The sequence below is a fragment of the Tenrec ecaudatus genome, chromosome 5 (genome assembly GCF_050624435.1).
Source record: "Tenrec ecaudatus isolate mTenEca1 chromosome 5, mTenEca1.hap1, whole genome shotgun sequence".
NCBI classification, from domain to species: Eukaryota; Metazoa; Chordata; class Mammalia; order Afrosoricida; family Tenrecidae; genus Tenrec; species Tenrec ecaudatus.
Genome location: NC_134534.1, coordinates 125,449,082 through 125,473,992, shown reverse-complemented (window position 1 = coordinate 125,473,992; position 24,911 = coordinate 125,449,082). Strand labels below are relative to the sequence as shown.

Sequence of the window (24,911 nt, the reverse complement as noted above, 5' to 3'; positions counted from 1 at the left end):
AAATTCTAGTCTATAAAAATGTTATGTTTACTCTTACTTGATTTTGGTCATGTTTCCTAATTTTAAATGGTTATTTTCAGAGATGTATAAGCATAATGTTGGAAGAACTAATTAATAATACATATACAGTGATACACAGTTTGTAAAACGTCTCCAAGCTCAAACTTGTACAGCTAAGTTCCAAAAAAATTGCTCAATTTTTGTAACTTTTCGCAATAGGTGATCCAAAACCAGACTTGAAAAAAGCTGTAGGGAGGAGAAGGAATCCTCCTTGCTCACAACAAGGGTCGACACTCGGCCGCTCTCAGTCAGACAGCATACAGTGTTTGTGTTATTGCGTTAAAACAGTTGCCACTGGGCCTTTTTGTGTGCTTTATTGGTGTAAAATATCGTAACCGTGGCTACAAAGAAAATTGATGGCAGCTGTGAAGCTGAGCGGAAAACTCTGATCACCACGAATAGAGTTAAAGGAAAAGGTCATTCCGAAATCTGAATTCGGTTGAAGGTTATCTTTTGGTGGCTGAATACAAATATCAACATTTAAAAAATATGTGACTAAAGAGGCTGATGTAGTGACAGATGTGAAGACGTTCAGCAGGAAACAAAGAACCTGTACCATGGAAGACGGTGAAAAGTCCCTGCCAAGGGCAATAGCCGTCCCAGGCGGCGATGTGCGAGAGGGCAAAAAGCCTCCACGGTGACTTAAAACCTGGAATAATGAGTTGATAAGTGTAATATTTGGGCATCAGGGACAGTTATTTGGTTTTCCATTATTTCCTATGAGAAAAGTATGTTCTGTTCTCAAACACTTGAGTTTTGAAACACACATTTGGAATGAATTAACTTCTTCAACTAAGACATCGATGTATTTGATAAACCCAAACATTACTTGACTAATTGAAAGTTTAATTAATTTAATTTTTAGAGGGGCTATTATTATTAATATAAAATAATATTAACCAAGAATTCGGTTTCTTGCTATTTTTGCTATTAGGGAAAAGAAAAGTAGATATATTACTAGTTTGAAAAATCTAGCACATTCTTTGAATATATAGCTCCCAGGTAGATTGGATTTACCAAACCACATTGTCTTCAGGTAAAAAGGCTACTGCTTTGGCTTTTCTCAGATCAGTCCTGACAAGTCAAAACTGTGGAAGTCAGGTAACCTAAAGTAAACCTCCTTCTTTGTAGCTAGCCCAACTGCAGGCCATTGTTTGCTTTGTTTCTCACTCCAATGTTCCTGGAATTGTTTATTTTTCATGACGTATTTGATTGCTCTAGAGCAGACAAGGTATCTGAATAATTTGGTCTGGAGCATCTATCTACGACTGTGCCACCCACAGGACCATTAAGACATCTACGGTGATTATTCAAGCTTCATTAATGTTATCCTTATTGTTTGATCTGAAAGGGTAAATTAAAGTTTATCCTTTTAACTGGATGCCTTTACAAATTAGTGCATGTCTTCCTTAATTAAAAATGTGTGTCATATTGAATTAATAAAAATTAGCATTTCAACAGGAAAGAACGTAGAATATACTAGGCTAATTTGCTGCCAGGAGGTCAAAGCTGACTCATAGCGACCCCTCGTGGTTTTTAAGTTAAAGTTTTAAACATGGGCTGAATTGCTAGAAAGAAGCTAGAGAGAAAAAGGATGCAGTTTTGCTGTAAAGAAGATCTGGGCAGTGAGCTGTAGAAGGTGTGAGTGGAAATAAACTCATGTACTTTGCTTTGACATAGAGCTGTTTAAAACAAAGAAAACTTTTTGTTTTAAACTTTTATGATATTAGACATATTTTGGTGGCTGTATACATATGATGAATATGTATACACCCATCAAAATTTGTCATAAAATACAGGTGGGTGGCAGGACTGCATAGTGGTGACATGTTAGGCAGTGACACCCATGATCGGCAGTTCAAAACCACCAGCAGTTCCTCAGGAGAAAGACTGAGCTTTCTATTTCCATAAACAGTTACATTCTCAGAAACCCACAGGGACTCGCTATGAGTCAACATTGACTCAATGGCAGAGTTTTATTATTATTATTATTCCTATGATATAAACATGCCAGTGAATCTGTAAATTCCCTAGGTCGATTACATTTGCATTTCAAAGGGCTCTACAGGCCAGAAGTTAGTTAGCATAGGAACAATCCTCCTAATATCTAAATCAAACTACAGCTAAAGTTGGTAGGCCTAGTCACTCAGGACTTTCTCATATTGTGTAGCTTATAATTTACAGTTTGGGATTTGAAAACCTCTCACAAGATGTGAGACATGATCCTACTCTGTACTAATACAGTAATGGGATTTAGCCTTTTGAAGGGGTTAGGTAAACTTCAAGCCCTCTGTCATTTTGAGTTTATCATAATGGGGTCAGTTGCTAATTATATAACTGTATTTGGGCAATAAATTAAAGTTAAGAAAAGAGTGCAAATAGATCATTCTAAAATTGCCTAAATTTTTGAAGGCAAACAAGCCGCCATTTAGCTCAGAAGCAACAAAACACACAGAGAAACACACAAGCCTAAGTAAACACAAGGTGTTGAAGGGATCAGGCAGCAGACACCAAAGAACAAAAACCATCATTGTGTGATCACCTTCCCCACATAAACGCTGAAGACAAATGCGTGCATAAGTAGGTGTGGTAAAGAAGGCTGATGGTGCCCGGCTATCAAGAGATGTAGCATCTGGGGACTTAAAGGCTTGAAAGTAAATAAGCGGCCATCTAGCCCTGAAGCAACAAAGCCCTCATGGAAGCAGCACACCAACATGCGTGATCATGAAGGGCCGAGGGGACCAGGTTTCAAGCACCAACGGTGGGGGGGGGGGAATCATATCATCGTGAATGAGGGGAGTGCATGATGGGGACCCAATGCCCATCTGTAGACAACTGGACATCCCTTGCAGAGGGGTAGTGGGGAGGAGATGAGTCACTCAGAGTTCAGTGTAGCAACAATGAAATTCAAAACCTTCCTCTAGTTCTTGAACACTCCCCCCATCCCCCAATTATCATGGTCCCAATTCTACTTTGCAAACCTGGTTAGGCCAGAGGATGCACAGCGGTACAGATGGGATCTGGAAACACAGGGAATCTAGGACAGATGAACCCCTCAGGATCAAGGGTCAGATTGGTGATACTGGGTGGGAAGGGGGTGTAGAAAGGGGGAACCGATCATGGGGATCTACACATAACTTCCTCTCTGGGGGATGAGCAACAGGAAAGTGAGTGAAGGGAGATGCCAGGCAGTGTAAGATAAGATAAAATAATAATTTATAAATTATTAAGGGTTCATGAGGGAGGGAGGGACAGGGAAAAAGGGAACATGAGGAGCTGATTCCAGGAACCCAAGCAGAAGGCATATTTTAAGAATGATGAGGGCAACGAATGTATAAGTGTGCTTTCCACAATTGATGTATGTATAGATTGTGATAAGAGTTGTATGAGCCCCAATAAAATGATTTTTTTTTAAAAACCTAAATTTTACAAATGAGAAATAATAACAGAAGGTATGGTCAATTAGATTTAATGTTACATCTGACACTTGCAAGCGTTTTATTTTGAGATATTTCCTCTTGTTCTAAGTTTCCTCATACTTTTTATTAACTTTATTTTTTACTTGGAATTAGTTCAGGTATTTTTTACATTTCATATATTATACTTGATTGACTCATATTTATGTGTGTGTGCATGTATACTTGATCATGGCCGTGTGTGTATGTATACTTGATCATAGCCATATGAAGTGGTTTTTTTTTATCTACAGATAAGCTTTTGCTTTGCAGACCTGCTAAAACATCACATTTGACCCAAAGTTTTCAACAGAAAATGGACTATATTGGACTTATAAAAACCCAAACCAAACTCACTGCCAGCTAGACTATGCCAAATAATAGCAATCCCATACTTCCATAAAAACTAGCGATAGAACAGAAATATTAAAATGCCATGATTGAAATGGAAAACTTCTATTTGAAAAATTTAACAAATTCATAAAAATCATGATTAAAGAATTTATTGACATTTAGCTACATGCTATAAAATAGAAAACAGTAAGATTTCCTGCTAGATTCCAAAGAGACAGTTTTTTGGTTTAGTAGGTGAACCTTTTACAACTTTAGGATTCACAGAATGTAGCTGCTACGGGGGTCATTTAGATAGCAACAGATACTTAATCATTATTTTTGTACTTAGACATATATCATTTTAAATATTTTACCCAATACTGTTAATATTTCTATTCCACTACTTGCCTTTGTGAAATTCAGGATAACCCACGGGTGAACCATTGCCCAGGAACGCTCTTCCCGCACTCCCCACCTTCCACACACACTCTGGAGCTTGAAACTCAGACGAAGACACAACGTGAGGAGGCTAAGTGTCATTTTGAATTTAAATGACAGTCCAGAAAGACCGGCAGACCATGTTGTTCTGAGCATCGTATTTCATTGGATAATTCAGTCTGTTGATAGGAACAACTCTAAAGAAAATGCTGAATTACTCGGTTGGGTTTAAGGCGGACCTTGCAATCATTTTATATGGTCTCCCAAGCAATTTTGTGTTTCTCTAATGCCTATAATACACTTACCACTGCTTTCGTTGCACATCGTAAAACAAATTCCTGAGGAGACCTCCTGTGGTATCTGGTCAGATGTTCATGCGGGGCGGGAGTGGGAGAAAACCAAATAGTTCCTGCTGGGTAATGTTCCACAGTCTCCCTACATTTACAAACACTCCCACACTGGGGTGCTGTGAATTTCTAAGAATGTTCACAATGAGAGCAGGTGGGTGTATCTCTCCCTCTAAGAAAGCGAGTTCAATTCTATTTGTGAGTAAAGGACAGTAAAGTACAATTCTATCTGTGAGTCAAGTTCAATTCTATTTGTGAGTAAAGGACAGCAAAGTACAATTCTATTTGTGAGTAAAGTACCTTGCAGAAACTAAAAAACTACTAGTAAGGATGCCTAATCAAAAAAATTTTTTTAAAGTATCAGTTGTTCCTAATTTTGCTTTTTGATCAAATTTGTTTTCTTCTTCTGGAAATTCTTGAGTTTAGATTTTGCCCTTTGAAAGTGTACAGCATTCTTCTTAGCCCCGATCAAAAGGATACAATTTGGAAACCCATCTGAGTGAAGCGGACTCTACCTTAAACACCTGTTGCGGATTAAAGAAACTGAAATACTCGTCTGCACTTAACACTGAAATGCCCTGTGTGGGAAGACACAGAAGGCTGCTATCCCAAGGCTGAGGACTTTGTTTCAATTTGGCCTTGGATTTGGGGTTGCCCAAGAATTAACAATTTGAGACTACCACTTGTCTAGCCACTATGTTCACGGTGTCTTTCTCTTTTATGACATTTATCTCAAGTCTGCATATAATGAATGAATGTTAATGAAATTGTTGCCTTGTGTCTAACCCATACTGTTTGTTTGTACAATATGATGTCACTTAAATTTTTAATCTGTCAAAGAAATGTTTCATGTATTTTAGTCCAAAGGCTTTCCTATATATTTTCTCATTTGTAGTAGTAACATTAAATTCTATACCATTGGATAGATTAATTAATCTTTGAATTACCAAATGCCCCGTGGAGGGTTTTTTTTTTAGGTTAATTCTCAAGAAGCCTCTAAATCCGAGTATATATTATCCTCTCTCTGTGTCCATTCTTTAGAAAGACAAATATAGTCTAATTTAGTAGTAAATATGAATTCTTTTTGAGCTCACACTTAATCCTGGCCTTAATCTAAGAACAAGCAGCTCTTATGATGTGGCCCTGCTCCATACTAGCCCTCACGAAGAGATCACTGAAGATAAGACTGCAGAAATCAGTGTGATGAAGCCATTTAACAGCTGGCTCTCAGAAAGAATATTTTCTGTCTTAAAGTCTTATCTGAAAACAAGCAGCCATCTAAGCAAGCTGTCAGCTAAGTCCACAAGGAAGAAGCCCAGCAGCCTGTGTGATCAAAGAATTATTAATAATAATCCACGATGGGGTGGGGATTGTATTAGAACTTCAATTCTGAGCACTTCAGTTTACAGAAAGTTATGGATGACATTCATATCTCAAAGCTCATTTGCAGAGTCCCCTCATAGATTAAGCATCCAGAGAATTATTTCTGATCAATAACCAAGGATGCGAACAATCTTGCCCTCAGGCAGAGTGCCTTGGAAAATAGATGACCTCCACCCTTCTCCAGCCAGTCCATGGAGGGGTACTCTCTCTGAGTGGCTTGCCTGGCTGTCCTTGATGGGGATCGTTGTACTGAGGACAGTACCAGGGATGAATAGTCATGAATGAAGCCTATCAGTTTTGCCCTGGATGCTTTGTTCTGAACACCTTAGAACAATTTTGTGAGCTCTCCGATCAAACATAATTTATGTGTCACCGTCATGGCATGTTCCTGTTGCTCTAGTCACATCTATAACTGTGCTTTATTGAGTTGCCACAAATCCTGGATTTGTGACAGTTCCCATTGTTCCATACCTATTTAAATAGCATCCTGACTGTGAATGCTCAGGTGTCATTTTGCCTTCTTTCTAATTACCCTCTCATGCAGATGATGTGTCTGTGATATTTGTTGTTTCAGTCACTTTTGTGATGTCAGGAAAAAGAAAGAAAAAGAGTACCATTTGATAGTGGAACCCTATTAATATTTTAAGAGAATGAAATGAAAAATAAAATATACCTAAAAATAAGCGATCAGAAATTTTCAGATTCTCAGACCTTGGGCACATTATCACCAATAAGAATTAAAGTCTAGAGGGTTAGGGTTAGGGTTAGGAAAAAAAAAAGAATTAAAGTCTAGCTTACTGAATGTCATGTAATATCCAGACTGGGTCGTATTGGCAGAAATGGCCCTTGTCCTAATGCCACCCCTTCAAGAGTAAACTCTTAAATTAACTAATGAAAGCTTAATCGATGGCATCACTTAAAACTAAGTAAATAAGAGAAAACCACAGCCAAGGGAAACTAGCAAAAACAAAATCAGCAAACTACCAGATTTCTATAAATGCTTACAGCCCCATAGCATGTAAATAGTGCAGTGTCTAGACTCTCAAACTTAAAGACCTGGTGGAGACAGCCAACAAGTGCAACTTTTAATGATCAAGGTCATAGACACATGCTAGAGGAGTTTCCATCAGTTGCAGATAGTGGAAGAGCTGAAGCAGCAGCCCTAAAACCTGAAATCGCAGTGTCTCAGAAATACGACACCGAGTTGTTAGTTTCAACACATACAGCCTAGAAGGGAAAGTGGCAAATGATGCTTAAGTCATTTCATTGTGATATTTTGGCAAATTCATAATTTAAAAAAATGAAGGGAAAAATACCATGTACATTTTCCCATTGTTTCAAAACATAGAACTTATTATATTTGTTTTAGAAGGCAATTTCGATTCCTTTCTCTGTAAGCACTCTTCCTTTGGAAGTAACTACTATTGAGTGGCAAGAGCAGGACCACTCCTCATTTGTGAATTACTCCACGTCAGCATATTTGTTAGGTAAGTCTGCCACACACAATCTCTTTAGCGATTGAAAATCAATTATGCTACTTTGATGGCTACGGTGTGCCTGGCCTAAACCACGTTCTTTCAATTGCCTTATATACATGTGGAAGTTGGACATAGAATACACAAAATTAAAAAAAATCAATGACTTTTAATTATGGTGCTGTAGAAGAACCCTGAAAATACAATGAACTTCTAAAAAAGACATGGCTCTTTCGTGGAAGAAGTACAGCCAGAGTGCTCCTTAGAGGCAAGGATAGTGAGATTTCATCTTACATACTTTGGACATGTTGTCAGGAGAGACCGGTCCCTGAGAAGGACGTCATATGTGTTAAAGTGGACAGGCAGTGAAAAGAGGTGGCCCTTCAATAAGCTCGACTGACACAGTGGCTGCAACAATGGTCTCAAGCACAGAACACTAGGGAAGATGGTACAGGACCACAGACAGCGTCTCTTTTGTTCTGTCATGCACAAGGCATGGGATAGAAGGAAACCACAACAGCACAATGTTGATTAGCATTTCATTTGAACTCTGTTGGAAGGCTTTCAAATTGAAGACAGCAGTTTTCAGCTTAATGATCACAGAAGAGCTTTACAAATGACACCAGATATTTGAAGCGATGGCTGAAAAATCCTCAACTATAGGACGGGATGACTTTTGTCATAATATACATAATATAAAAGACTTTCTGCAATTCAATCATAAAAAGACATCCACATTTTAAAATATTAGCTAAGTATCCGAATGGATATATTTTTTTTCATTTGTTCACCAATAGTTTCATTGTGATATAATTCACATATCATACACTCCCATAGTTCAATTGTATTTAAAAAGGGTTGTATATACATCACCACAATCAGTTCTGGTGTATTCCCTCCTGAATTCATTATTTCCTCCCCAATTCCCCTTAACCCTTCTCTGATTTCCCAATAAGCTATTATATCAATTATTGTCTTTATACATCCGCCCCTTCTGTGCTTCATCAGCTGGGAAACATACAAAAAAAGAGAAAGAGCAAAACCATATATATATATACATATATATATACTTTCACACATATATAATATATTAACATATTAAATATATATTCCAAAAATGGAGAGAGAAAAGCCAACAGTCAATATGAAAATCAGGCAGAGAGAAAACCTCTGTGGAAGAACAAATGAAAAATTATTTTAAATTATTTAAACTTAGATAAAATCTAAGTTTAAAAAAGGGATCAACTGACTGTGTATCGTATTGTATCATAGTTCCACCCACCATAATCGAATTTACAATAATCTCTGTCTGCTAACACGGCCCAGTCTGACCACACCATACCTTGGCTGTGATCAGAGTTGATCTGCCAGAGGCTTACTCTAAATAGGCACTCTGTAGATAGATTTTGGATTCCCACTGTCCTCCATAGCCTTCTACAAATTGGCTATGGATATATCTTTAAAGAAGATATACAAATGACCAATACACAACTGATCATTTGAACATCATTCTCCCTTAAGGAAATATAAATTGTATAATGAAAACCAATTTGATTAAGCTAGGTACAATTTTTAAAAGATATATAATAACAAAACATTAGCAAGAATGTGGGAAAACTGACATTGACAAGAGTGCAAAATTGGTACAGTGGGTTTGAAAAATCAGCCTACAAGTTCTTCTAAATGTTAAATATAGTTACTATATGAACCAACATTTTCAATCTTAGAAAGAAAAATTATGTAAAAACTACACGCAAAATTTTGTAAATATGTTACAACACATGTGCCATTATTCATCATAGTAAAATAGTAGACTCAACCTTAATGTCCATGAACTGATGACTGGCTTACAGAATGATAGAGCCATATAAAGGAATATCATTAGGCCATTGAAAGGAGCCCTGGTGATGTTGGGATTAAGCATATGCTTCCATCCTCATGGTCAACAGTCTGAAACCACCAGCACCTCAGAAGAAAGATGGGGCTCCTACTCCAGTCAAGAGCTCCAGTCTTGGAAACTCACCAGGGTAGTTCTACCCTGTCCTACAGAGCCCCATGGAGGTGATATCAACTCAGTGGCAGTGAGGTGTTTAACTTTTTCTGTATTTTTCACTACAAGCAAAGAAGTACTGACACTACAACTTGATGACTCTTGGAAACATGATGAAAAATGTTTGTATTAATGATAGCACAACTCTGACGATATATACTCAAGCCACTGAATTCTACATTTCAATTGAATGAATTCCATAACATATAAATTATTTCTTAATAGGACTGTATTTTAAAATTATCTGAACCTGTCCTTTAGGTCAACCCTGCTATTATCAAACGCAAAATTGGAATATACATTCCTCATTTGGGAATTAGAAAAGGTTGCCTCCTTTGGGATAGAGAGTTACAAGGTCAACCATTTCTTTGTGTGGAACAACCAGAGATGAGACAGCTATATCCTTAGAGAAAGAAGCTTTACATTAACTAGGACTCCTTAGCGGAGGATGGCCTGTGCAAATAAAATATGTCTAATAATACATGAATTTTCTGTACCAGCAGCACTTTAACCACAACCCTACCATACTACAGCACCACTCCCCACTTAACCGCCTCCCCACGCTGAAATCCTGGTCTTCTAATTTTGCCTATCTTGGTGAATTGCATACCTTCTACCCAGGTTCAAAATCAAAATACTGCACACACTCCATCCAATCAACTGTCAAGGTGTATCATTTATTCTTCAAGATTTCTAAATTTGATTTCTCCTCGACAGTCTGCAGCTGCCAAAATAAAGATAACCTGTCCCTACTAGTCTCTACATCCCTGGCTTCAACCCCCACCCCATCCCCAACCATTCTGGATTCCTTCTGATATAATAATTCTTTATCAATTGGAACAGGTCACTCTGTTTCATGGCCTCAGTAATACATTGAAGATGATATGAGCATGCACAATCTAGCCAGTGACCACTTCTACTACTTTTACAAATTCTTCTCATAAATGTTTCCTTCCTTGACTACAATGATCTGATCTTGTTTTTAAAAGATTTCAATCATGTTTAGCTTGCATTCACCCGCTTCCTTTAATATTAAACAATGAAGATCTAAGTAGAACATTTCAAGTATCAAAGACAGACTACAAGGCAAAGCCAACCTATAGTTATCCTTTACACTACTTGTTACAGTTTGTGTATTTAATGGTATGATGAACTTCTATTCTTCACTAGACTCAGACTGCAAAACAAACATAAATAAGTTTTAATAAAGAAATGAATAAAAATCCTTTCAAGTATGCCTATCCGCTTGTGAAATTCCTAGTACAAACAACACAGCCTCGGGAAATGCTCCGTGCCTAAATCAATGGAAGGCATGGGCCGCCACTACGTCTGCCTTGCCAGAAACGCTGAAAGAAGTTCTTCCAAAAGAAACAACAAGATGCTTCAAGAAGCCCCCAAGCCAAAGATATCCCACTGTCGTACTATGGAGTTCAATTCATAGCAAGCACGGAGTACCATTGTCCCTTAGTGTTTGCACAGTTGTAAACTTCATGGAAACAGACGATCTCATCAGTCCCCTATGGAGCTGCCTATTGGTTCAAACCACTAGCTTTCCTTTGTGAAGACTAGTGCTTAATCCACTACACCTACAGGGATCCCAAACAAGAAGTCAGATCCACTTAAAAAGCTAAAGAAGAGCATTTGAGAAGGAAGAAGTGAAGGACAAACAATATCTTATTTTTCTTATTTATTGCTACTCTAACAGACAGTTTGTCTAAAATAACAGTAAAACAAGTATATTGAAGAATATTGATTATGGATAGGTGAAACTAAAGCCACAATACTAGAAGGGATGTGAGCAAGGAAGTGAGAATGCTCTGAAGGTAACTGTAGTACTACAATAATTATGGGTCCAGAGTGTTAAATCTTTGCTCGTAGGGCCACTTGGTAACCACCAAGTGGTTCAACCACCAAACTCTCGGTTACTACCAAACAGTAAGACAACCAAAAATTATAACGGCAGTATGATTGATAAGCTAAGGGAAAAGAGATAATAGAACAATATAAAATACAAAATGTACCATGCTAGCATTCATCCAAGGAAAGCAATAATGATTCTAAGAATTTTAGACAAAGCGCATTTCAGAGTAAGAAAAATAATAATAAAGAGGGGCATAGTATAATGTCAAAATCTTTAATTCTATTAGGGAAATATCATAATCCTAAATATATATTATACACCTCACAAGAGAACATCAAAATATGTCATGCAAAATTCATAGAGTGTAAGGAACACTATTACAGTATTATAGAAGAAGCTTTTATCACTCCTATATCAGTAACTGACAGATCTAGTAGACAGAAAAGCACTAGGGACATATCTGAACATATCAATAAACTTTACCTAATGGATATAGGGCTGCTATGAGTCCAAATGGAGATGAAAAGAGGATTAATAAAGAGCAGGGTTGAATTAAGTAGATACTTCAAAACAGCAAAGAAATACAGAGTTGGAAATTACAACAATAGAAATAAAATTATATAGGCAAGAACAAATAAATTCAAAATATATGAGAAAGAAAAGCAAAAGCTGGAAGATAACAGCTGAAAACACGTAGGAGCCTCCCTAAATCTAGAACATGAGACTCGGTAATCCCACCTTAGAGTAAAAACAATGACTAATCCTGGCATAAGAGCCCGCGTGGCTCAAATGGCTAATACACTTGGCTGCTCACGGAACCGTTGATAGTATGAGTCTACCTCAGGGCGCTTCGGACACGTGCTTACAAAAATCAGCCACTGCACACCATACAGAGCGCACTTCTACTCTCACGTTGGGTAAGGCGTGATTAGACAAAACTGATTTGGTTTCTCCCTGGAGTAGCCTGCATTATGTGCTAGGCACTGTACTAGGTGCCTGTAGCACTTACTTAGGACACATTTAATGATCACAGTTTATGAGGTAAAATTATCGTTGCTTCAGAGCACGAGGGTTTGCAATTGGTTCAAAGTTACATGAATACCGATTACTGAAAGTAGATTCAAACTCAAGTCGCTTGAATCCAGTCTCTGTGGCTGTATTGCTGTGCATTACTGAAAATCTATTTTTAAAGAATAAGGGCAGAATAAACACAATTTCAGACACAATTGAAGCAAGAATAACAGGACTGACAACCAATCATACCTTGTGAAAAGGATTTCTGAAGGATTCAGATTTCAAAGAAGGAAAACGAATCATTGCATATGTAAAATAATGAGATAGGTTGTAGGCAAACACGCACACCTAGGTTCTCGCTTCCTCTGGAAATGTTACCCAAAGTAGAATGTACTTGCGCCGAAGAGGATTTCATTGAAGGAATAGATCCGCAAAAATGGGAAAAGAGAAGAGCAAAGTGAAATAAGAATGTTGCAACCTAGAAAGCCAACAATGTGGTGTTGCTGGATATCATCTACTGGAGAAGGCCATTCTTTAAACTCACAGCAGAGAAAGCCTAGAAATTAGTAGCTTCCTGAGTAGAGTCTCCTAGAGGCTTATGGTTGGCAGTAGTACGAACTTCTGGGAAAGGACGCACAGTGGAGGAGGCCACGCAGATTCCTTGCTCACGTCGAGCTCAGGCGTTGCAATGGACAAGTGTTTGACCATTTATGGACAAGCGAACGACTTCAACCCGTTAGCTCATCAGAGAAATACATGCCACTTTGCTTTGGATTATAAATCAATGGACTCAATGGGTGTGGGTTTGCTTTTGTTTGGGCTCTCACCTCACAAAGATGGGGGTGTCATGTGATGTATTATAATTCTGTATTCTTAGCCTGTGGAAGGAAGGAGCTATTTGTTACAAGATTAAGGTGGGGTTAAGTCTTGACTTTAATCAATAGTGTGACAGCTCAGATGCCTTGGTTCTTTGACAGAATCTTTAACACTACTTTACTAAAGGGTATTATGGCCTGCTAAAATACCAACAACAACAAAAACCCAAAAAAACCCAACCAGGCCTCCATCCAAGTCGTTCTTCAGTATACAAGACACACAGAGAAAGCCAAGAACCATTTGAAGAGCAGGTCCAAGACCTCTGTCTGAAGGGGTGGAGACTGCCTGGAAGAAATGCAAGCGATTGTGACACAGACTCAGCGGAGCAGCACCTGAACTCTGAGGTGCCTTCTCCTCACCTGCCCGATATTTTGAGGTTGAAAGGTAGGTCTATCTTCCTGGCCAATGGAGGCAAAGTCCAGGGGGCCATGTGACTGAGAGGTTGAGGACTGGACAGAGACTTGGATTCTGGCTGAGGAAAAGTGATGCTGTGGAGCAATGACTGTATACTCACTGTGTGCTGATCTTGACTTGTAAAACCTATTAACTGCCCTAATAAACCCTCTTAATTGTGAGTACTGTCGGTGAGTTGCGTGGCCATTGCAATGGATTCTTGAACCTAACATGGAAGTAGAGTGTCCTGGGAGGAATGTTTGGTGTCAGACAGAGTAATGAATGATGGAGGGTGAAGGCGTGTCTGAGCCCCACCTCATGGAAGCAGGGAAGCCAGAGGCGCTCAGCGATAGACAGCTTCCCCTATGCTGTTTATTGCATTATGCGCACCTCCAGAAGGGAAGACGTCCACTTTCTAGATGTGAAAAGAGAAGTTGTCAAGACTCAAAGTTAGCAGACATATTTTGTCTTGTATAGAAGCCAAGGGGATTCCTTGAGACATGCAAACTGAATGCTGACATTCCCCTCCTACTCACGCCTCCCCCAACCCTACTCCATTTCTCAAGATGTTAGTGGAAAATTTTGCTCTTCAGGAATAAATTGGATTATTTTTCTCACAAGAAGGTGACATGTCTAACAAAGAAGAACTAAAATATAGTTATTAAGGAATCCTCAATAGGATATCCACATTATTGAAACTCATAGTGACAAATTCCAACCACATAACCAAATCTTCCCATCAGATCAGATTTTTAGTTCTCTGTTCTTAACCAAAGAGCCCTGGTGGTGTTGAGATGGGATCTGCATGGTCCCCAGTTCAAAAACACCAGCAGCCCCATGGGAGAAAGACAGTTATGGGCTCGGAAACCCACAGTCGTCTCTATGAGCCACCGCTGAGTAGGTTTGGTTTTTGGTTGGTCCCTTAACTCTACACCATCAACTAAAGATTACTGAGCCTGAGAAAAGCTTGCAATGGACAAATAAAGTGAAGCAACATAAAACATTAACTGAGGCAACCTGGAAAATATTCTGTCCAGGATAAGAAAGAAAAATATTAATATCTCCATATGGATCTGAGAAGGTATTACAGCAATTGAATTAACATAAGAAATAAAAAATAAATTTAGATCTCAACTCTTTTAAATTATAAAAAATATGATAGCAGACACTCAGAGCTCAAAGTACATGTTTAAAAAAAGGTGAAAGTAATTTACCAAGAAGAAGAAACAGACACACTTGATTGGACATAAAACTACAAAAACCTAACTGACGGCCATGGAGTCAATGCCGATTCATAGTGACCCTCTGTGGCTTCTGAAACTGTAACTGTTTACAGGAGTAGAAAATCCAGTCGTTCTCCCTGGGAGCTGCTGGTGGTTTGGAATGGTCAACCATGGGGATGATAGCCCAACATCTCACCACTACACCACCAGGGATCACTGACTAGAGATAGGGGTCATAAAAGTGACATGAGTGGAAGGATAAAAATGAGGTGGTACCAAAGGCAAATAAAGATACATATGTAATAGAAAAGTAAAAGATAACCTGAGATATGCTAAAACTCAGAACTACATAAAACATATTTTAAAATTACAAAGACCAACATAGTAACCTGGATGTTAGATAAAATTAAAATAATACCTAATGAAGGCACAGTGAAACTTCTGAAAACTAGGAGGAACAAAAAGATCATATATGTCATTTCAAATGAATGAGAAAAATTTCCTTTCAAAAGATAGCACATATCAAAATTTCATCAGATTTCTCAAAATTAATGCTGAAAATGCTAGACATTTTTTTGAAGAAAAGGAGAATTCTTACACTCTATAACTCTCAATCAACTCTGCTGGTAGAATGAATTCGAGAGTGGTCTCCATCAATACAGGTATCGCATGTCCTTTCTCATGAGGATGAGCACGAGGACAGACCTCCAAGAGAATAAACACCCAGGGAGAAGCAGAGGTGAACGCAGTGGTAACAAAAGATGGAGATCTCAGAGCCAAGGTGAAGGTGGCTTCCAGGAAAGGAAACTATCATTATTATCTCAGAATCTGAGAGATGCTTCCGAAAATTAGCAACGGTTTCCTTCATAGAACACCGCATATTCCTAATGTTGGGGAATAGAAAAATTACACGTGAAAGGAAAAATCACCAGTTGACCAAATGAATCTCTAAATTATCAGTTACAATGTCATCATAACTTAAGCATGGAATAATGACTGGCCAAAATTATGATCTAGCATTATCCTGTAATAACAAGCCGCAAGATGATGCAAATTTAAATACTAAAGCAGTTTCCTGTAGACACAGGCTCACCTTTTTTATTGTCTATGAGAATTTGGGTTGGGGAGCTGAGAAGGACATTGATCTGACTTCTGGTCATGTGGACACACTTAGTGTCCTCACACTGGAATCCAGGACAAGTGTTTCTATCGTTAATACTGTGCTTTTGTCAGGGGTAAAAACTTAAAACGTTGTTTTCAAAAAATAGATGTGTACACAGGTACAGATGCAAGCTGGAAGGACAGAGTGGTATACAGGAGCACAGAACACATCTCTACATATGAATTTGAATGTGCTGCATGTCTATTCACACATTCGGTAGGCTTTCTTGTTGTTAAGGCCATCAAACCACGTCCAGCTCATAATGGCGCTAAGTATAACCGAGGATTCCCTGGCGTGGGGCTGGCGCCTCAGTCCTCAAAGTGCCCTCCATGCTCTTCGCCACCTTGAAGAGCTCTCGTGCAGCAGATGTGCCCAACGGCATACATCACCTGATGCTTCGCCTGTTGCTCCCATGAGTGTTGTCTGTGGATCCATGAAAAATGTCTATGAAAACTTCAAACTCCTAATTTAGCATGATAGTGTCTATTGGTCCAATTGTGAGTATATATATATTTTTGTGTGTCCTTTGTGTTAAGTTGAAATCCATAATGAAAACCCCAGCTTTTTATTTTTACCAGCAAGTGCTTTAAGTTTTCTTCCATTTCAGCAAGCAAGGTTGTGTCATCTCCATATTAGATTCTGACATCAGATATCAGATTCTGATGTCATGTTATTCTTCATGCAGTCCAGCTTCTCTAACTATTTGCTCAGCAAACAATGTAAAAGTATTGTGAATGGTTAGTCGTCTACACATACTTATTCTAATTTTCAACCATGCCATATGCCCTTGTTCTGTTCAAATGTAAGCAGAGTTTAAGTGTTTGTGCAGGATTGATATATTTCCTTATTTATCATGCCCAAGTTAGATACAGTGTACATATCTATATCGATTTAGATAGATAGATGTATGACTTATGATTTTAAACTTGAAAGCATATATATTGTTACCCTAATTATCTTTTATTATGAATTTCTTACTGAGGAATGCACTAGTCAGATATTGGTACTGGACTCTGAAAAATAATTTTGCAGTAGTGAATAATGTGCCTCAACTCTTAAGCTAAGTGGAGTTTTAAAATATACTTCTTATACTTTTCTCAAAACAATTTGTACAGCTAAACTCATTTGTGACTAAATAGCTATATCGGCACATCATAATGCTTCAACTAAAAGCATTTTATATAAAAGATTAGAAAAAATCAGAAGTAAGACAATTAAAATAAATTATTAACAAAGCATTGGTATTTTGAAATTGGGAGGTACACGTCAAACTTTCTGTGGTTGAGATTAAGAAATTAACAAATTTATTTCCAAATACTGCCAACAGTGACCAAAAATGTACACAGTAGTATTATTATAAAGTGTCCACCATTCACACATTGATTAATTTTACTGCCTCCAGCGACTGTGAGGCTCACTTAAAGATCATGAACTCTGAAGCCCGTGGGGGCCATTCTACCTCTTCCTACAGCAGTGGTTCTCAACCTTCCTGATGCCGCGACCCTTTCATACAGTTCCTCATGTGGAGGTGACCCCCAGCCACACAATCATTTTCATTGCTACTTCATAACTGCAATTTCGCTACTGTTATGAATCGTCATGTAAATATCTGATATGCAGGAGGTTTCTTCATTGTTACAAATTGAACCTAAGTAAAGCATACTGATTCATCACCAAACAGTATATAATTATATATTGTGAAATATTTACTTCTGATTACAAATAAATGAAATTTTGTCTGGAAGCATGGTGTAACATGGGTAACAGTCTTCACGCTGGGTACTCATATGTGGGCGTATCTGCATTTGGGCAGACCCACCTGGAAACAGATAGAAATATGTATGTTCCAATGGTATTAGTTGACCCCTGTGAAAGGGTCGTTTGACCCCAAAAGGAGTGGCGACCCACAGGCTGAGAACCTCTGGATCTATAGGACCCTATAGGATCACTATGAACCAGTGAGTTTGAGTGTCCAGGTTTTGTGAATGTTGCCTGTAGAATATTTAAAGCGGAGAAGTAGTGCAAGCATCTTACATTAAAAATCGCCTTTTCTCTTTCATTTATTACAAATAATATTTTCAGACAACTTGAAAATTAAGACAAAATTTATTTGCATCGAACGTGGTGCATTGACCATATTTTCACTTACTCACTGGTACATGAAGCACATATGAAGCACTTTCTTTATGGCTAGGAGAACCAAAGACTTATTACTAAGCCCTGAAACATACAATATGGTCACAAGAGGAGACACTGCTATATTGAACAATTAGAGAGAGCATTTTTCAATGAACACAAGGTACCATCCTTTTGCCTGCAGCAAAGACAGGCGAGACTCCTCTGAACTGCAGTCATTAGCATCCAAGGGTCTCCATCCTCACCCTGACTGCAGTTAAAGCATTGCCTCTTTTAAGGTTACAGAGGTTAAAGCAATGCTCTGCTCCAGTTCGTCATTCAGAATCACTGATGTTTTTAATATCTTCTATTTCTTTTGCCATCTTCTGTTTCTTTCCCAGTAAACTATACTAAACCACAAATATTTTAAAACCAAACATTTTATATATTTTCAGCTCCTAGAGTATAGGGCTAAGAATACCTGCTGTTATTTCTTGTAACTTACAAATAAAGCAATTAAGAAACACCACCAGTAACAACTACCTTTTGTAGTGGGTGGGGGGAACCATCTCTCTATATATCAGGATTATATAATATACTATATATGTGAATTACTGAATATATATATATATTTCTAAATATATATCAGGGCTACTAAAAAATATACTATCAAACATAACTATTTGCTGTTGAGTTGACACCACCTGTGGGTGAACCCATGTGTTTCAAAGCAGAACTGTGATCTATAAAGTCCTCAGGAACTATATGTCAAACATGGGAGTAACGGAAACTTATTATGAAGTAGAAGCAAACTCAGATGAAGCCCAAGGTGTGGCCTGAGTCTGATTAATGAAAAAGAGAAATTATTTTGTCCTTCATTTACCTTAAGTATCACCTCATTCACCCCGATTCAGAATCCCAAGACATTCTCAAACAGCAACAACCAAATAATTTAGCAATTTTGGGGGGACAAAGTAAATGGCTATGTGGCCTGACGTTCCTTGCGGGTTTGAGTTTATATGCCCCGAATGAAAGTGACACCCACTATATACCAAGCATCCCTCTGGGCTATGTTTAAAGGAAGCAACTTCAAGTGACAAAGCCACAGAGATGGCTTGAATACTGCCTCATATTTAAGAAACAGACTCTCCAAACTCAGCGCCCCTCAGCTGTGCCACAAACGCACGGCATGGCATGGGCAGCATCCATCCTAGCTATGTCCCATCAGCCTATTGGACTTGGTTGCAAGAAGAGCTGCAGAAAACATCCTGGTGCTCAAGTGTCCCGCTGTGTTGAGAGGAATGAAGTTCTGGTTGCTTGCCCAGGAGTCACAAGTGTTTTGCTGCTCTCTTAGAACAGTAAGGGGTTACTTTATTGTTTTGTAAATAGAGTAAAACCAAATCCCACACTCAGTAATGATGCCCCCCTCTGTGTTCTAAGTACTGGCTAGGGACTAGGATGAGACTAGATACAATCTTAGAAGCACTTTCCACATAATACATACCTATCAAGATTGAGGGAAAAATACAGCACTTGGTAACAATTATTCACACGTTATAAAATAGTAAGGATAAGTGGTAGAAAATATGACCACACTTTAGGAATTTGTGCTTGGTGGAAGATCCCAATAAGTCAGGTTTAAAAAATGAGAAACTGACAACCAGAAAAGAAGAATAGGAAAATTATGATAGAGGTCTAGTAGCTGGCAATGGTGTCAGGTAGAGTTATAGTTAAGATTCTGGTAGCATTATATTTAAAAACTATATGCACATGCAAAATCAGTCTCATATTGTTATTTTCTCCATATATATTTACTTATATAAAAATACTACATAATATACTATATAGTAAAATTACACAAGTTACATCAACAACTTTGAGAAAAAGTATAGAGTAAAGGCAAGAAGGAATTAAACTCTGCACATGAAATGCAGAGACTCACTAAAAAATAACCTAGATCTTACTATTCTGACTATTACACTACTCTAACTTAACTGACAATAGAAAATAAGTAAAATAGAAATCTAATACATCGATTTCAAGCTACTGAAGAACACTATAGGTAGGGAGGTATACTGTGGCATGTAGCAAGGAAAACATCAGAAGAAGCAAGTAAGTATGATAACCAATTATAAGAGTGAACCAGCAGAAGTGTAATTTATCATTACAAGCATAAAAAGGAATAGAAAAACCATGCATTAAGAGCCACATGTTAGTGTGGAATTACCAAAAATACACCTTGACCTTTGAGTCCTAGTTCTTGAACCATGCCTGATGAATTTTGTCCAGATTGGCTGGGAACCCCACCAGGAACAGATCTGTATCCAGATTGGCTGCATGACACTATGTAATTGACCTTCACAAAGATGGCCGAGGGTCCTCATCCTCTAGCTGAGCTCTACAGGAACTGCCCAAGGAAACCCATCAGTCTAACCTTTCCCAGAACTGCCTTAGGGCATGAGCAGGACCTGATTTTACAGAGGTTAGCTTGGGGTACATCTCACCTCCAGATTCCCCCCCCCTACCCATCCTGTCCAGAAACTATAAAAACCTAGGCTACGAAGGCTCAGATGGCATTTAATGATCCATGGGAAACCAGAAAAGAAGGCATCCTTTGGGCTCCGAGGCCTGCACTCTGAGCATCCAGGACTGGGCCAACATGCAGTGAGAGTGGTTGTAACATGCATGCAAGAAGATATACAGACAACATGTGGACCCAGAAGGTGGTAGGGGTGTAAGAATGAAGTTGAACTGAGAGCCCAGTCCTCAGTTTTAACTCACATTATATTCTCCAATTCCTATATTCTCCGAGCACCAGGACCACATTTGACCACTCCTTCATAATCTCTGGAGTTTTAACACAGTCCAAAGCAGAATAGCTACTCAATTAATGTATCTGTAACTTGTTTTCTCCTCCCCTAAACAAAACCTTTATAGTATAGAAATTCAACACACACACACATTCTAAGTCATACAGAATATAGAAATAAAAAAAACCTACTGAAATTTTAACCTAATGATTTAGTGAAGTTCATGGATTGCTTCTAAACCACTAAGTGATCACACAAAGTAAGTCACATTGTTTTAAAATATTGGTAGTGCTAAATGTGTACAGACGAACTTACAGGCAAACTGAAGTTTAGCTTCCCTGCTGACAACTGTTCCAAGTGGATTGGTAGCAAAACATTGGTAGCTTCCTATATCCCGACTTCTGTTGGGGTTCACCACCACAAGATCTCCCCTGTTCAGCTCATAGCGGTAATCCAAACTGAGATCAATGTCACTTCCATTCAGCTGCCATCTGGAAAATAAATGTCAAGGAGGTTTCAATCCCCTCTCAGTAGATGTAAACATGGAAAAGACTGTATTAAGAAATATAACTTAAAGATGATTCCCCTCATTAATAAATGATAATGCATACATTATGTAGGAGCTACAAGAACGAAGATCAAATATGTACACATATTTATCAGAAGCAAAAGTTAAAGTAGAAAGTACAACAAAGTCTCATCTGGAAGTTAAACATGTAAAAAAACTGCCAGAAGTGAGGAAAATGTTTTGTTCACTAGGGGGAAATTAAGCTGGGTTTATACAGGCAAAGAGGAAGCAGAAGGTTGAGATAATTATCTCAGATACTTCAGGCCAATCTTACACTGACAATGAAGAGGGGAGAGCACGTGTCCTTGATTTACCTAGAAGGAATAAGCACATTAATTGGATAACGGCTAAACTATCTATTCCAATTTGCCTTGGTAAATATCTGTGCCGTAGGCACTCACCATTTTTCTAAAACCTTACAACGCTATGTACTAAATGCAATGCCGGGAAAAACACAAGCACCGCCTAGAGGGTCTGAACATCCCAAACAGGAACCCCAGAGCAAGGAGCCTGGTGGAGCGGGGTTGGGGGTTGGGGGGTGAAGTGTAAGGCGGTTACCAGCAAGGCAGTCGTCCAGACCCACCAACACAGGGCGACAAGTGAAGCTGTCTGCTTCCATAAATGTCTCCAGATTTGGGAGCCCACAGGAATTGCTCTTCACTGCCTTATAGGATCACTGTGAGTTAGAATAGGCTCAAGGGCAGTTTGTTTTTGTTTTTGCTTTTAATCCCCAGAACCATATTTAGCAATGAACAAATAGGAAAAAATAAAGGAAACAATAAATTGTTGTCCTTAACCAAGATTTCCTCCTGCAGTTTTTAAACAGTAAATATATTTGTCCAATCAAAATAAATTTCACCTTAAAAATTCATTCTATCTGACAACCAAAAGCGTATTCAGGAAATAAATTTAAAGCACCAACCTCCTAAAGGACTGCAAGTCTTTCACTAATTTCATCATACAGTAAAATCATATTTCTCTCAGGCGATAAATGTTAAAATATGATCACAATAATAATCTCAAATGCTCTTTCATAACAGTCTTAAGAAGTAAGCCCAATAGTTAACTGAATGTTAATTTTATAGAGAATGTAAAAATAAACAAAACAATAGAAGTTCAATTAGTTGAAAACTATTATAAAATTATTATATTAACTGGCATCAAATATGACAGTCGGTCTGTTTTAAATTATACTTTAAAATATTTGTTTTAGATATGAATATTTCACCTGAACATTTTATATATTATTGAAGAATTTTCAAAATATGAAAACTATCTCAAACTTGAAAATAAAGGAGATAAAATAAACATATAGCTGTGAAAATGGACACACTCTGTAAGCACAGGCATTTCTCACAATGATGGGTTAAAAGGCATATTAAATTTCTTTTTGATATCATTTATGTAAAGTTTTAGCATAGACATCAAGTAAGTAGTAGACATGTGAAAAGTTTTAGAAAGGTAAATATCAACTTCAATATTTTAAAAAATCTTATCAATGTTTTACTTCATACGAAATCCAAGTTAAGTAAATCTTTACATACAGTAAATGGATTAATAATCCCTTGAGAGTATAGCTGGCGAAGTTGGGGGAAATGAGAAAATAATACTGATGAGTACAAGATTGAATAAGATGTTCTAAAACTGAAAAAAAAAAATCTTATGACTGGAGAAAGTAGGAGGTCTTTTGGGGGCACAAAGGTGCTTTTGATAGTTCAGTTTACTGCTTGAACTGAGCAGTGTTTCCATGAGTACTCAACATCATCCTCTCTTGACTGCCTGCATCATGTTTTGCAGTTGAAATATTGCATAATGCATTTTTAATGATGAAGTGCTAAAGAAATTAATTTCATAAGTTTACTTTCTACATGTTTGACTCTTTACTCAATTTTATAATCAAGATACTTTTCTTTCTTTATTGACCTACATGTCTCTCAGGTATAAAGCAACAATTCTGAGAAATAAAAATTAAGAGATAGAAATAGAAAAAGAAAATATCCAACTATTTTCTTCTGTACTTAAAAGTAGAAAAATAGAAAGAAATAAAAAGCTAACATTTTCTCATCTGTGGCAGGTTTTTCCTGGTGAATTTTTCCATTTGTTCTTCACTTAATTCTCAGGGTTAGTATTTGCATGAGCATTTTGTATCACACTTCCTTCTAATTTTTAATATTTCTATTTTCTTTTTGTTAGAGATTTTTGTTGTGTTTTATCATTGCTGATTTTTTTATTTTACATTTTTGTTTTGTATGTTTTTCTGAATGTGAAATCTAGGATAGATAAATCTATAGAGACCATAACTGAATTAATAATTTCCTAAGGTCATGATAGGGCTGAATTGGGGAAATGAGCATAATAAAGAATAAAATGAATTAATGAATTAGAATCTATTTCTTAGCACGATCTTCAAACTTTTAATACACACAATCCAAATATGAGAAAAGTTAGTTTATATCATCCTCATCAAGCAAGCAAGGATTGTTCGTTCTGGGACACAAGTTGATAAACAACTTTCCCCTCTTGATGTATCCTAGCCTGTGTATCAATCTAAACCTTCTCTTCTTCTTCCCTTTCTCCCCTCCCTCCTGTTCCGTGGGCACTGTCCATTAAATACAGTCATGCACATCCTCCATGAAGGAGACTCGGGTTCGTTCCACTTCAGGTCAATGCACACCAGCACAACTACCACCAATCTGTAGGCTTCTGAGTTGCCACAGTGCTGACCAGGTAGCAGTGAGCTACAAACCAAAGAGAAAGAATTGGCAGTCTACTTCATAAAGTCAGCCCTTTGCCTCACCACGGTATTCTATGCCAGTGATCCTAGGATGACGTAGGATGTAGGCATGAAGTGTTTACTTCCTGGGTGCATGAGGCCCACCTCAACAGCAGCTAGCAAGAACAGTTTCCACGGCTGGCAACTTTCTCAGTTCAGAGGGCGTGAGGAGGAAGATCCGTTTTCAGAGGGCCTGTTTATTAAACAGGGACTTGTTTCCCGGTCACTAGCTCTCGCTGCTGTTTGTCTAATGCCTGCCCCAGCCATTCCTTTCACAGAACAGAATCTTGACAAGCAGGGAAGCCAACATGGAGTTTTCATTGGTTAATAGTTTGGACCCTCCTCTCACCAGCGTGGTGGCAATGGGCCAATTACAGAAGTTTTTCATATATAAAATGAAAAGATGCCACTTCATATTGTACTCACACAGAGCACCATCACTGAGTGCACATGTATGTACAGCTCTGTGATTAGCCTTTGGTACATGCTCCACAAATGAGTGGCTGCCATGTTAATACAGGCCATGTGTCCACTTGATGCTTCTATTTTCCTTCATTCTCCTCAAGTCCGTGCTG

General features: G+C 38.0%; 1 protein-coding gene across 1 annotated transcript in view; it reads right to left on the bottom strand.

Moving 5' to 3' along the window:
• Positions 1-24,911, bottom strand: part of CNTN3 (contactin 3) — a 379,845-nt gene that overhangs the window by 307,061 nt on the left and 47,873 nt on the right. Inside the window, exon 3 of the mRNA XM_075550729.1 lies at positions 21,311-21,486. Coding sequence (XP_075406844.1) covers positions 21,311-21,486 — 176 coding nt within the window. The remainder of the gene's footprint in view (positions 1-21,310; positions 21,487-24,911) is intronic.